Consider the following 11,678-nt stretch of genomic DNA (forward strand, 5'->3'; position numbering starts at 1 on the left):
CCGAAGATGAAAAAGAAGAAGAAGCAACTAGGTATGCATGACCCCTGATGTGAGCCCAACTTTATCAGTGTGGGCGTTATTAAAAGTAAATTTGACGCCCTCTGCCTTAAAACCAAGACAATCCTTTTTTCCTTCCAGCTGGCAGCTAACCTCTGCTCCATTTCTACCAGTAGGGGGCGCGGGCGTGCACGTAAAACCGTGCGTGCAACCGCAGATAGATAGAGAACGGGTGACGTCACCACTTCCACAACAACAAGAAGCTGAAAAACAAGGAAGTGGACGATTGTGTGAAGCCGTGACCTGAACTAAGGCCGTGAGAAGATACGCAGAGCTCCGTTTAACCTGATATTCTTCAGCCTCTGAATTATAACACGACAATGAACAACAAAGGTATTTCTCTAGACCTCGTTTAGGTAATTAGTCAGCTGTTCGCTATACGACGCTGACGTGATTAACTAGAGACGAAGAGCTGCCGTTATGGCTTTCCGAAGCGGACTTCACGTTTAGCCACGTACATAACAATAACCCGACGCTTCCTGGGTAACAGTGTGGCTCCTACTCTGAACCAAGGCGGCTATATTGTTAGCAGTGAAGCTGTTTACAGTGAAATCTTACATTTACTGTCTCTCTATATTCGTATACCATTAGTGGGCAGGTCACATGTTTTCTAGGTAGCTAATATCTCTGTAGACAGGCACATTTTAAAGGCACAGCTGACGTGACTCTCTTTCCTTCTCTTTTGTAGGACCCATCATACAAATATAATCTGTGAGGCTCATTTTAGTAATATTTGGTTTCTTTTGTTGTCAATTTACGTATTATATCCTCATATATTATTTGACTATTTTATTAAACACACTCATTTCTTTTGTCCCCAGTTTCGTTCGTATCTGTACATTTTAACTCTTTAGGTTTTTGATGATTATGACTGTGGTTGACTAAAAAGATGTATCGGCCATCTGTATCGAGGAAATAATATGTAATTGTGTAATATAAGAGGAGAACGATATCGACATCGGGGAATAGGAGGATTTCTTTTTTTTCTTTGTCCCGAAAAGTTACAGAAAATAACAACAACGATAAAAGCTAAATAAATAAATAAATTCCAGTCAGACAGGTTTTTATTTTCCGTGTCTGCGTTTGTATTGGCCTAGAGTTTCACAACAGACATACATAAAGTATTTTTAATTTGCCTATTATTGCCTTAGTTACATTTTCGGTTTAAGAAGAGCAGTAAGTATGAAAAAAAAAAAAAAATCCACCAGTCACACTTGTTAAGTTAAAACTGGAGAAGTGCAGTTCTTACTTTTAAATATTATTTTGCATATCAGAATTAATTAATTCTCTATTGATTTACTAATTGATCACTTGTAGCGTCCCCCACCCCACCCCCTTTTTTTAAATGGGGTTATTTTTTTCCTTTTCTTATAATAGTAATAATAAAACAAATTTTACTTAACATAACTTGAAACCCTGAATCTTATTTTTTATATATTCATTTTTCTCCTGTGTACTGTGAGTTGTTATAATCTGCTCCCGAAGAAACAGTTTTTTGTGGTTTTCTGTGATTATGAATATGTAACTATTGGTGGAAAAAAATATTTGGGGAAATTTACATCTTACTAATAGGCTCTCAGAAGCCATCTTCAAGTTCACTGGACAATGGACATTGACCCCATAAGCAAAATTGAATGTGTTGCATTCCTCTATTGTCCACATTTAAACAAAATGACATTTTTATTACAGTAGAAAATGTATTAATACCACTAGGCACGACAGAGGAATGTTTGGTCCCTCAGAGTTTTGTTCTTTCTTAATTCTTTCCTTTAATGTAAAATCTTTTATTGCAGGTTCATATCCACAGCAGGCTGTGTACCCTCAGCAGAGCACTGCACCTGTATACCCTCCTGCTATGCAAATGTCTCCTCAGGCACCTCCTTACACAGACACACCACCTGCATATTCTGAGGTAACCAATCCGTATTTAAGTCAAATGATGAGCAGAGTTCAAACTCGCACTTACATTTATAAACAAAAGAAAAATCTGTTTTCCGTTCTCTGTGTCTCCAGATATACCAGCCCAGATATGTGCTTCCACCTCAGGTGCCTGGTCAGGTGCCTCAGATGTCCTCTCCCTATCCTGGTGCTCAGGTGTATATGCCCATGCAGCCACATATGCCAGTTGGGCCAGTGGGCCAGAATGTCCCCATGGCTTATTATCCAATGGGAGCAGTCTACCCGCATGGTTCAACTGTGATGGTGGAGAGCGGCTATGATGCTGGTGCTCGCTTCACGGCCGGCAGCAGTGTTTCCATCCCAGTGAGTGTCCATCCCAAGAAGTCATATCCACCTTAGATGAGATGCACTTTAAAATGAGGAACTCTTTAACTGTGTTTGTGCTTGTTTCTTTCCTTTGCTAGCCCCCACCTCCTGGACACCCCCCTAATGCCGCTCAGCTGGCTGCCATGCAAGGTGCCAATGTTGTAATGACACAGCGCAAGAATAACTTCTTCCTGGGTGGATCCAGTGGAGGTTATACCATCTGGTAACAGCAGCTCCTTCTTCATGCCTAAACCATGTCCCCATCCCAGATGATGCCCCAGTTCTTCCCCATCCCATATGCCTCCCTCTTCAGGCTGCTTGGCCATGCCACAATACTGATATCACCTAATGGAATGTAATATTTTAGAGCCCTTGTGAAAGGTACAGTACTCCACTTCTGACCTAGAGATGAAATGATAAACTCCATTGCCTGAAGAGGACAAGTGAAAATTGTAATGTTACAGAATCCATTCCATAGTTCTTCATTGGGTATAACCTCTTTGGTCATTCCAGATCTGACCTCTTTCAGGCATCTTTATTTGTCAACAAGATCTTCTCTTCTTTGATTGAATGGTCGCAAATTACACTGAGATGTTCTTGTACTCCTGTAAAAATACTTTAATGAAATATTGAAATATCAGACCCGCATAAATATAGTTTAGCTGCTTTATGGTGAAAGTGAAACGCAGTTACAAAGTTGCAGTAAAAAAGAAAAAAAAACATCCACTTGTCTTTTTTTGAAACTTTTAGTGTAGTTCAATTAATAGGTGTCTAGTAGTTCCATGTAAGTACCAGTATGATTATGAGAAATTACATCTCAACTATTTAAAAAAAAAAAAAAAGAAGAAAAAAAAAAAGTCAGCATCCTGGATGCTTTTAGCTAGAAATGTCTTGTCTTTTGCACAGTATCCAAAATACCACGGAAAATTTGTTGCACAGTGAACTTTCTGAGAGATTGTTCTATTTAAATCACATGTAAATTAAAGAAATTAAAGCAAAAAGAATAAAAAAATCAAAAGATTTACTGCAATATGAAAGTGGTTTACTGTACCTTGTTGGGCAACTTGTAGATGAACATAGTCAAGTGCCAAAGAGCACTGGGGATAGCCCTAAATTTAAGCAAATTAACTTCAGTAAACTTAAAGGAAAGAAAAATTAAAGTAAATCCAAATAGAAAGATGGATGGGAAGGGGTGGTTGGTGTAACATTTTAGCTTTTTTGTCTCTTGTTTCTATTTCACAGTCGGATACCCAGAGTTTATACACTAAATGTTTTATTGTACAGATTTAAACTACTTTTCATTATTTCCTTTTCACGCAGTATATCTTAGATCATCAAGTATTTATTCTCCACAGAAAAATGTCACCTTTTGTGATAGCATTCATTTCTAGGTAACATTTTCAGCAAAGTTACTGAGACTTATATTTCAGTGTTTCTTTACATTTCCACATTTAAGTGACTTACGCAAGTAGTTAGGCTAATAAATTTGTTAGTATAACCAATGAGCTGGTTGTACCAAAGATCTGGTCTACAATGCACTTATGTTTGGTTGTGACGTCATATTTGAAATGTCACAATTTAAAAGCAAACTTTTCCTTGGACAAGAATTTGTGACACTGTTGGCCATTGGAACCGATGGTCATCTGATGTGACTGCAATTTTTAGTTAATGTGGGTAAACTGCATCTTTAAGTTGCTGCATACTTTTGCACCTGTACAAGTTAGATTAAAGTACTTTTTATCTGAAATGCACTGCTAAGCAAATCGGAGGAGTTGCAGACAAGGGGCTCTTTTTTTTTCTTTCTTTCTTTCTTTTTTTTAAAATCAGTTTTCATGCTTTTTTTTAAGAAAGCTGTGATGTTTTGGGGAATTTTTTTTTTTTTAATTTTTTTGTGTGGGTGGGCTTTTGTTTTTTTTTTGTTTTTTTTTTAAGCACTTTTCACATTTTAAAATTCATTCAGTCTAAACAATTTTAAAACTTTTGACATGTCACATTGTTCAGTTGCCTGCACGTGTATGCAAACCTTTTGCAAAGAGGCTAAATGACTGTCGGCATAATGTTTAATTTCCAGGATTTAAAAAAAAAAAAAAATTAATGCTGTTTAAACTTGTTTCCTTAGGGTCGTAACATATTACATAATCTGGCAAACTGACAGAAGACTGCTAAACATAGGCAAGTTGCCTGTATGGATACCATCAGCTAATATTTGTAGACTTGTTCATTTGTGTCAAGCGTCAATGTGTCACTGGGTATCCGACATAGCATATCAAGTTTTAACAGCTGTGGCCGCCAGAAAACAAAACCTGTTTTCTTGTCAACCAACATTTAGTGTTTTCAAGTGTTATTTAAGTCAGAAGAATCATCTGTCTGGAAACCTGCATCACTCTTCTAATAAACCTCTCCTCCGCAGCTCATACATAAAGCTGCAGCACCAGATGTGACAGTCATCTCCATGTCCATTTATTTACCCGCTCATGCTGTCATTTCATACAGCTTCATTGGAAAAGGAGGCCACAGCTATCAAAACTTAGAAACTGTATAAACGTTATCTTTTTTTCCCATCTATGCTCTGATTGTTTGTAAAGCAGCATAACGGTGGCTTTGTCCCAGCAATATGAAGTACTGTAATTTACAGCTGACCAGTAGATGCTATGCCAACCACAGCCAGCAAAAGGAGCACTCTTTGTTGAAGGATTATGGACATTTATAGTTCAGGGATTCTCTTTACAATATTTTCTAAAATAGATGTATGTACTAAAGTGATGTGATGGACTTTGGTACACATTCTATCTTTTAAGATTACTAAAGGAGATGAGTGTCACTACAGTTTGCTGAGACATGTCAAAGATGGAATACTTTGAAAAAAGAACTTAGGTGCACTTAACTTTTTTATACTAAACTTAAAATTTAAAATGTAAGTTTAGAATAAAGGTTATTTTGGAAATTTGAAACATAGCGAAGTCTTCCTTTTGTGCATCAGTCGCTCCATTTTCTGAATCGAAGCAGGCTAAGCAGAGTATTCCAGATGTTCTTCTCCCCGCAACATTTTTCACTTCATCTTGAGAGATCCCAACACGTTCCCAGATCAGGTGAGATGTATTTTCTCTCTAGTATATTATGGGTCTCCTGCCTGCTGGACGTACCAGGAAATCCTCCAAAGCAAGGTGCCCAGGAAGCATCCAATTAGGTGTTGCGATCAACTCGCTCCTCTAGTATAAGTTTGGATGTCTGAGCTTCTGATCTTATGTCCAAGACCAGGCACCCTGCGTAGGATATTTGATCCAGCCATGTGTCCACAACCTCATTCCTTCTTTTGATACCCAGAGCTAATGGCCATAGGCTCAGCTGTCCTCACCATAATGGTATGGCGTACTACCTGCATTACTGCTGATGCTGCACTGATCCACCTGTCCATCTCATGCTCCATTTTACATTACACACTAACAAGATCCCAGAATACTTAAACTCCCAAACCAAAATGAAGCAAATCCACTGCTTTCAGTTCATTGTTCTTACACATTTATGATGCATTACAACATCAGGCCAAGTAATTATTTCTGTCCTATAAGAATGGAAAATATTGCGATTCTGGTTATTGTAAATTAAGAAATACGTCTGTGAAGGTTCTCAGTCATCCAGGTCATCGTCGTCTAAGAAGCTTAGGAAGAAAAGTGTCTGGACTTCTTTAAGTTGCTTGAAAACGTTTCACCTCTCATCCAAGAAGCTTCTTCAATTCTAGGATCAAATGGTGGCGAGTCCCAGATTTAAGCCCTATGGGACAGGGGACATGCCCCAACAGGGACATGGACCCCTTGTTGATCCTCTTCCTAATCAAACAAGACAAGGTGTGAAAACGGGTGTAGATCACAATCAGCCAAGGTAAGGATTCGGGTGAACCCGCTGTGAAACCTAGCCCCACCCTATCATGTGATTTCCTGAGGTTAAAAGGCCCAGGATGTGAGTGGGCGTTAAGGCGTCTGGGAAGGGATGTCAAAACTGGATTACAGGTGGCAGACAGTGTTGTAAACCACCCTCTCTGTTCAAAGATGGTCGCTCACAGTGGACATAGATGGCTTGTAAATTAAGCAATTTCTTTCAAGACTAAACAGCATCACAACATATTGGTTTGAGCAGGTTTTACATTACATTGGATGTAGCCAAGTGTATCTATTCAGTCTAATGTGCAGTGTGCTAGTGCATTGTCTGCAATGTCAGACTGGGGGCAGCAATGCATTAAAACATTCACACACTGTCACACGGTAATAACACTCGTCCAAAAACAAGTTTAATTGACTTCCACATTTATCATAAATAAGGAAGTAACCAGCAACCACTTCAGGTATACAAAACACAACCAAGAACAAGAAATATTGTGTAGCTGTCCTGTTCTATTAAAAGATAACCACTTTCTTTGACCAGCTTATAATAAAAGAATTGCATAAAAAAAGTATTTCTTAAAAGCAAATGAATATGAAAGTAACAGCCCATAATAGCACCAGAAATCATCTTAAACATGGTTAGTTTGGGAAAAGTACGGTAACTAACTGAAATGGCAAATAAAGAGAAATTTAAATGTGGGTGATAAATATTACATTCAAGGCACTCCTTTGATTTGACTGTTTTGCATTTACTGATCATGTAACTATTTTGTGCTTGGCTCTGCTAACCTGTGCACAACTTCAGCTTTCACCTCCTTCAGCCAATCAACATTCACCCTCACAGTGGTACTCTTGTCTTTGGCTTCACTTGCATTTTTAAAGAAAAATATCTTCAACAAGGCTTTTTTTTCCTCTGCACAGTATGCTGCCAGTAACGGGTTTCCCTCAAAACACACATGCAAGGAAATAGTTTTCCTTCTTATCACACTTCCACAGATCATTTTCTTAAGCTCAACTAACTCGCTGTAAGTCTTCCACCAGGTTTATATAAAGTATTCCTTCTTTTCGGGTGCAGGCTTGTTATTGTCCTCTTCATCAGGGTCCTCTCCTGGAGCCAGCTCCCCTGTCGTCCTGTAGTCCCCTCTGTTGTGGTACAGATACCGGCAGAGCACAAAGCTCAAAGCAGCTAGTGTCAGCAGAATGAGAATAACAACAACTGGGGGGGGGGGGGGGGGGGGGGGAGAGGCAGGTTTAGAAGACACTTTGAACTGCAGCAAAAAAAAAAAAGAAGAAGAAGAAATAAATCTCAAGATAAAGTGCAAACAGTTACCTGCAATAACTGCAGTGTCTGAACTTGTGGGAGCAACTGTTGTTAACACTGAGGGAAAGAAAATAGAACATTTAAAAAGAGTACTCTGAAAATCAAATGTACAATATTAAATACCAAAATAAATACAATTCAACAAATTAATGCTACTAAAGGAATAAAAGTACAACAGAAATACACAAAACTTGAAAAAAAAGATAAACAAATGCTTAAAGAAGTGCTATAAAAAGCTGCCACACAAAGTCTACAAAAATGTATTTTCAGAAGTGATCTAAGAAGTCAAGAGACCCCTAAAGCACCGTCAGAAATAAAAAAATAAGCAAGTATGTAATAAGTTACATCTGCTTTCCTTTCTAAGGATTTACGAATCAGTACATGAAACACTATGTAGTCCTTACAAGATCTTTAAAAACAACCTGTGAAGAACAACACGTGACATGTTACACCGTGTCAGCATTTAGCATAAACTGAGCCAAAATGCAGAAGCAGTATGTGGAAGAACTAATTATATGCCATGCGTGATTCATCAGTTTGTGGAACAAACTTTGGCAACAATAAGCAATTATTTTTTGTTTCACTGTCATTATCTCACTTTTGGCACAGTGTTGCTTCAGTTCAGTGTTGGGGGTCTCTTAGGGTCCCACCATAGCGTTTCATTTGGGTCGAGGTCTGGACTTTGACTGGGCCACTGCAACACCTTGAATCTTTTCTCTTTCAGCTATTTCTTTTGTAGATTTGCTCCTGTGCTTAGGATTATTGTCCTGTCGCATGGCCCATTTTTGTCCAAACTTTAGCTGTCGGACAGATGGGCCCAGATCCTGTGGCTGTGTAACAAAACCAAATCATCACCCCCTCCACCACCGTGCTTTACAGCTGGTATGAGGTGTTTGTGCTGATATACTGTGTTTAGTTTTCACCAAACATGGTGCTCTGCATTATGGTCAAACATACTCAGCGTGGTCTTGTCTATCTAGAAGGACACCGTTTCAAAATGATATGGGGTTTGTTGAGAACTTTGCAAACCTAAGCTGTGCTGCCATGTTTGTTTAGAGAAAAAAGGCTTTCTCCTGGCAAAACTTTCAAAGAAGTCATACTTGTTCAGTCTTTTTCTAATAGTACTTTTATTAACTTTAAGGTGCTAACTGGGGCCTGTAGAATCTGGTTTGTTTTCTGTAGGTTCTCTAATCATTGCACAGTATGACGGTGAATTTGGTGGGATGTCAACTCCTGAGAAGATTGGCAGCTGTCCCCACACACTTGCACACACACCTGAATGCTCCAGACAGCAAGCTACCAAAACATATGTGTTTATATATGTGTCTAGACTTGCTGATGATCAGTTCATTGAGCTGCATTGTCTTCATCAATTTTGGAACAGCCAGTAAAGCCATATTGGAGGACCTGGCTAATACAGAGTAATCTTCTATGCACTTTGGGACTACAATGTTAAAAAGGATCAGTAAAATCCTAAAACCAATTCTAAAGTATACAGAGAGCCCAGGAGATTTTTTTTCCCCTTCGGTTTTGAGAGAGTGGATTTTTATTTGAAAGAAGCAGAATTGGACAGCTATGTGTTGTTTAAAGGTTGGGAGGGATTCAAACTGCAATCATTTCACGCTGAAGACATCAAATTAGCAGACAAGGAACCTAGGGCACTTTCAAAATGATTTGTACTACTGAACAGTTCGATTCTTGATTTTGAAGTATTTAGTTGAAGAAAAAAGTCACACAACAAGAGCTAAGTAGACGTGCATCACCAGGATATACTTCTACTTTGCGTAAATGTTGCCATTTGTAATGCTGTGAGTTCAGAAAGAGACAACCAGTAAAGGAAAACATAAAACAAAAAGCTTTCGAGCGTACCCTGAACGGTAGTGGATGCTGGTTGTGTGGGAAGTGATTCAACAAGTGCCACATCTGGGGCTGAAAATAAATGGAGGAAGAAAAAAAATATAAACATTATTTATTAAAATAAGAAAAACTATAACTAAAGGTCACAATATCAGAACATTTGTTGGTTGTGTCTAAGCAAAGTAAAAACAATCGTAGTGAAAGACAAATGTACTTACACACTTTATTGCTTTTATATGTGGTGGTAAAGGCTGTTGTCAAATTCTCGCTATCTGTATCTGGAAGATAAAAAAAAGCATGTTAAAAATGTCACAGCACTCTATCTTCAGCTCCAAGTCTGCTGAGAGTGGCTTGTGTAACACCACAGCTGCTGGCTGAGGAGGGAATATTCACTGTTGAGACACAGTAATCTGATTATTATTAAGGGCTGGGACTGAAACAAACCTGTCCAACTCCTATGTTTCTGAATAGCTGTGATGCAATGGTATTAGTCAGAGCACGGAAAAGAGAAACACATTACTAGTAACTGTAATATAAAAACTCAGAGCTGCAATAATCACAGATTTAACAGAAACAGCAAAAATGCCATCGCTTTGGGCCTTTTTTTTCATTTTTTGAGCTTTGCATTGCAGCAAATTTAAATTTTGTGGTTTAAGGATTACTGGCAGGACAAAACAAGACAAATAAAGATGTCATTTTGGGTTCTATGTTATTACAGACTTATAGGCAGCTTTAATCAATAAAGGTTTATAGCTTGTGAGAATGGTCAGTAATAAAAACATAAAACAGACATATATGGATTTTTATATCTTGTAAAAAAGAAATTACAAAGAAACTATTAAATGCAGCTTTACTATATAGTTATTTCAATAATATTTTCACATTTAAAGAAGACTTTTTAAATTCCCATTACACTTGGTTTGTTTCATTCAACAGGTCAAAACTGAACACAAAGGATTTACAATATAGTGTAATATAAGACCAGGAAAAGGAAAGCAATCTTGTATTTATTTATTTAAATAATCAATTTACATAATAGCTGCCAACTTTCACTGAAGTGATCGGTTAATCGACCAGAGTGGAAGCTCTACGATGGTTAAGTTGAAATGTTATCCAACAAGAACTACTCGAGTAAAAGTAGATTGAAACTTTACTTCTCCAAAACGCAACAATATATCAAACTGTCAGATGACACCTGTAACAAAACAGGAAGAAAGCAATAAAAGGCTATATAGTACAAAAAGAAAAAAGAGCTTACGATTCATGGTTGGTTATTGTTCTCACCGGTTATACCTGAAAGAAAAACAAAAAACTGTAAAAACAGACAACGAGCTCATGGTGATTTCCGCTCAGAGCTTTTCCAACATGTTGATGTGAATCTGTCACACATGTTTTCTCAAACCGCTCAACACCTCGTCCCTCGGCTTTGTTACCAACGCGTTTCGCAGCGCAGCTGTCTTTTTTTATCACAGTCAACCATCTGACTATTTTTAAGGAGCCCTCAACTGAAAATGTACTTGTTTGGTACAAATCCACCTGAAGCCCGGGGCAAAAACCGACGAGTGAGTAACACACACTTCCAGAAGAAGTTTTTACACTTTTCAAACTCGAGCTGATCAACCAGGCATTGTTCATCGCAGCTGTTGAGTGAGCTTACCTGTCTGGGCGCAGCGCAGCGGAGGAGCGCGTCACAAAACCGGACAAATTCACTGAGTTTCCCCCCTCCTGGGAGAGCTTTTATGGTAGAGAAAACTAACGCCCACTGCCCTATTTAAGTCTGGTAATCTAACCGGCGTGCGGCTCTGGTAAGGGGTCTGAATCTGAGTCTGTTGAATACAGTTAACTAGTTACAGTTTTCCTTCCAGCACTCGTGAGTCATAAAGCACACGCGCTCAGTTTCCGCCTCCCCTCCCTTTCCTCCATGTCAAAGATCGTCTCTCATCAAGATGTATCACTACCACCGCGAACCCCTTTAATAAGGGTAAACCGATGATAATGATGACTAATTACTATGGTTTAATAATAATTACTTATGCAATGGGTTACAAATGTCATTAGTTATGAATTATATACAGCATAGTTTTGTGTATGGTGTCACAGATGACAAGATATTTGGTTTAGTGTACGCGTTGACTCGTGGTATTTGAACGTAAACCACAATCCTTTGCTAACCCAACCAAAGAGTAAGTGAAAACAGAGTAAACAGTGAGTAGGAAAGGACACAAACCAGCTCTCCAGGTTTACGTGTTTGATTTGCAGCTTCAGTCGCCTCCCCACCTGCCTACTTCACACTCGCAAAC

At 38.5% G+C, this 11,678-nt stretch overlaps 2 protein-coding genes across 2 annotated transcripts; one reads left to right on the top strand and one right to left on the bottom strand.

The window, feature by feature from the left end:
• Positions 1 to 231: 231 nt before the first annotated feature.
• dazap2 (DAZ associated protein 2) lies at positions 232 to 5,273 on the top strand. Its single transcript, XM_085144590.1, has 4 exons — positions 232 to 390; positions 1,851 to 1,969; positions 2,071 to 2,319; positions 2,421 to 5,273. Exons 1-4 carry the CDS (start codon positions 378 to 380, stop codon positions 2,547 to 2,549), a joined length of 510 nt encoding a protein of 169 aa, XP_085000716.1. The 5' UTR covers positions 232 to 377; the 3' UTR covers positions 2,550 to 5,273.
• Positions 4,226 to 11,278, bottom strand: LOC146494308 (uncharacterized). The gene is made up of 6 exons (XM_085144592.1): positions 11,036 to 11,278; positions 10,637 to 10,671; positions 9,597 to 9,656; positions 9,391 to 9,450; positions 7,531 to 7,578; positions 4,226 to 7,416 (listed from the first exon to the last, which is right to left on the bottom strand). Exons 2-6 carry the CDS (start codon positions 10,641 to 10,643, stop codon positions 7,244 to 7,246), a joined length of 348 nt encoding a protein of 115 aa, XP_085000718.1. The 5' UTR covers positions 10,644 to 10,671; positions 11,036 to 11,278; the 3' UTR covers positions 4,226 to 7,243.
• Between the last annotated feature and the right edge of the window lie 400 nt (positions 11,279 to 11,678).

Source organism: Neolamprologus multifasciatus, chromosome 20 (assembly GCF_963576455.1).
Source record: "Neolamprologus multifasciatus chromosome 20, fNeoMul1.2, whole genome shotgun sequence".
Lineage (NCBI taxonomy): Eukaryota > Metazoa > Chordata > Actinopteri > Cichliformes > Cichlidae > Neolamprologus > Neolamprologus multifasciatus.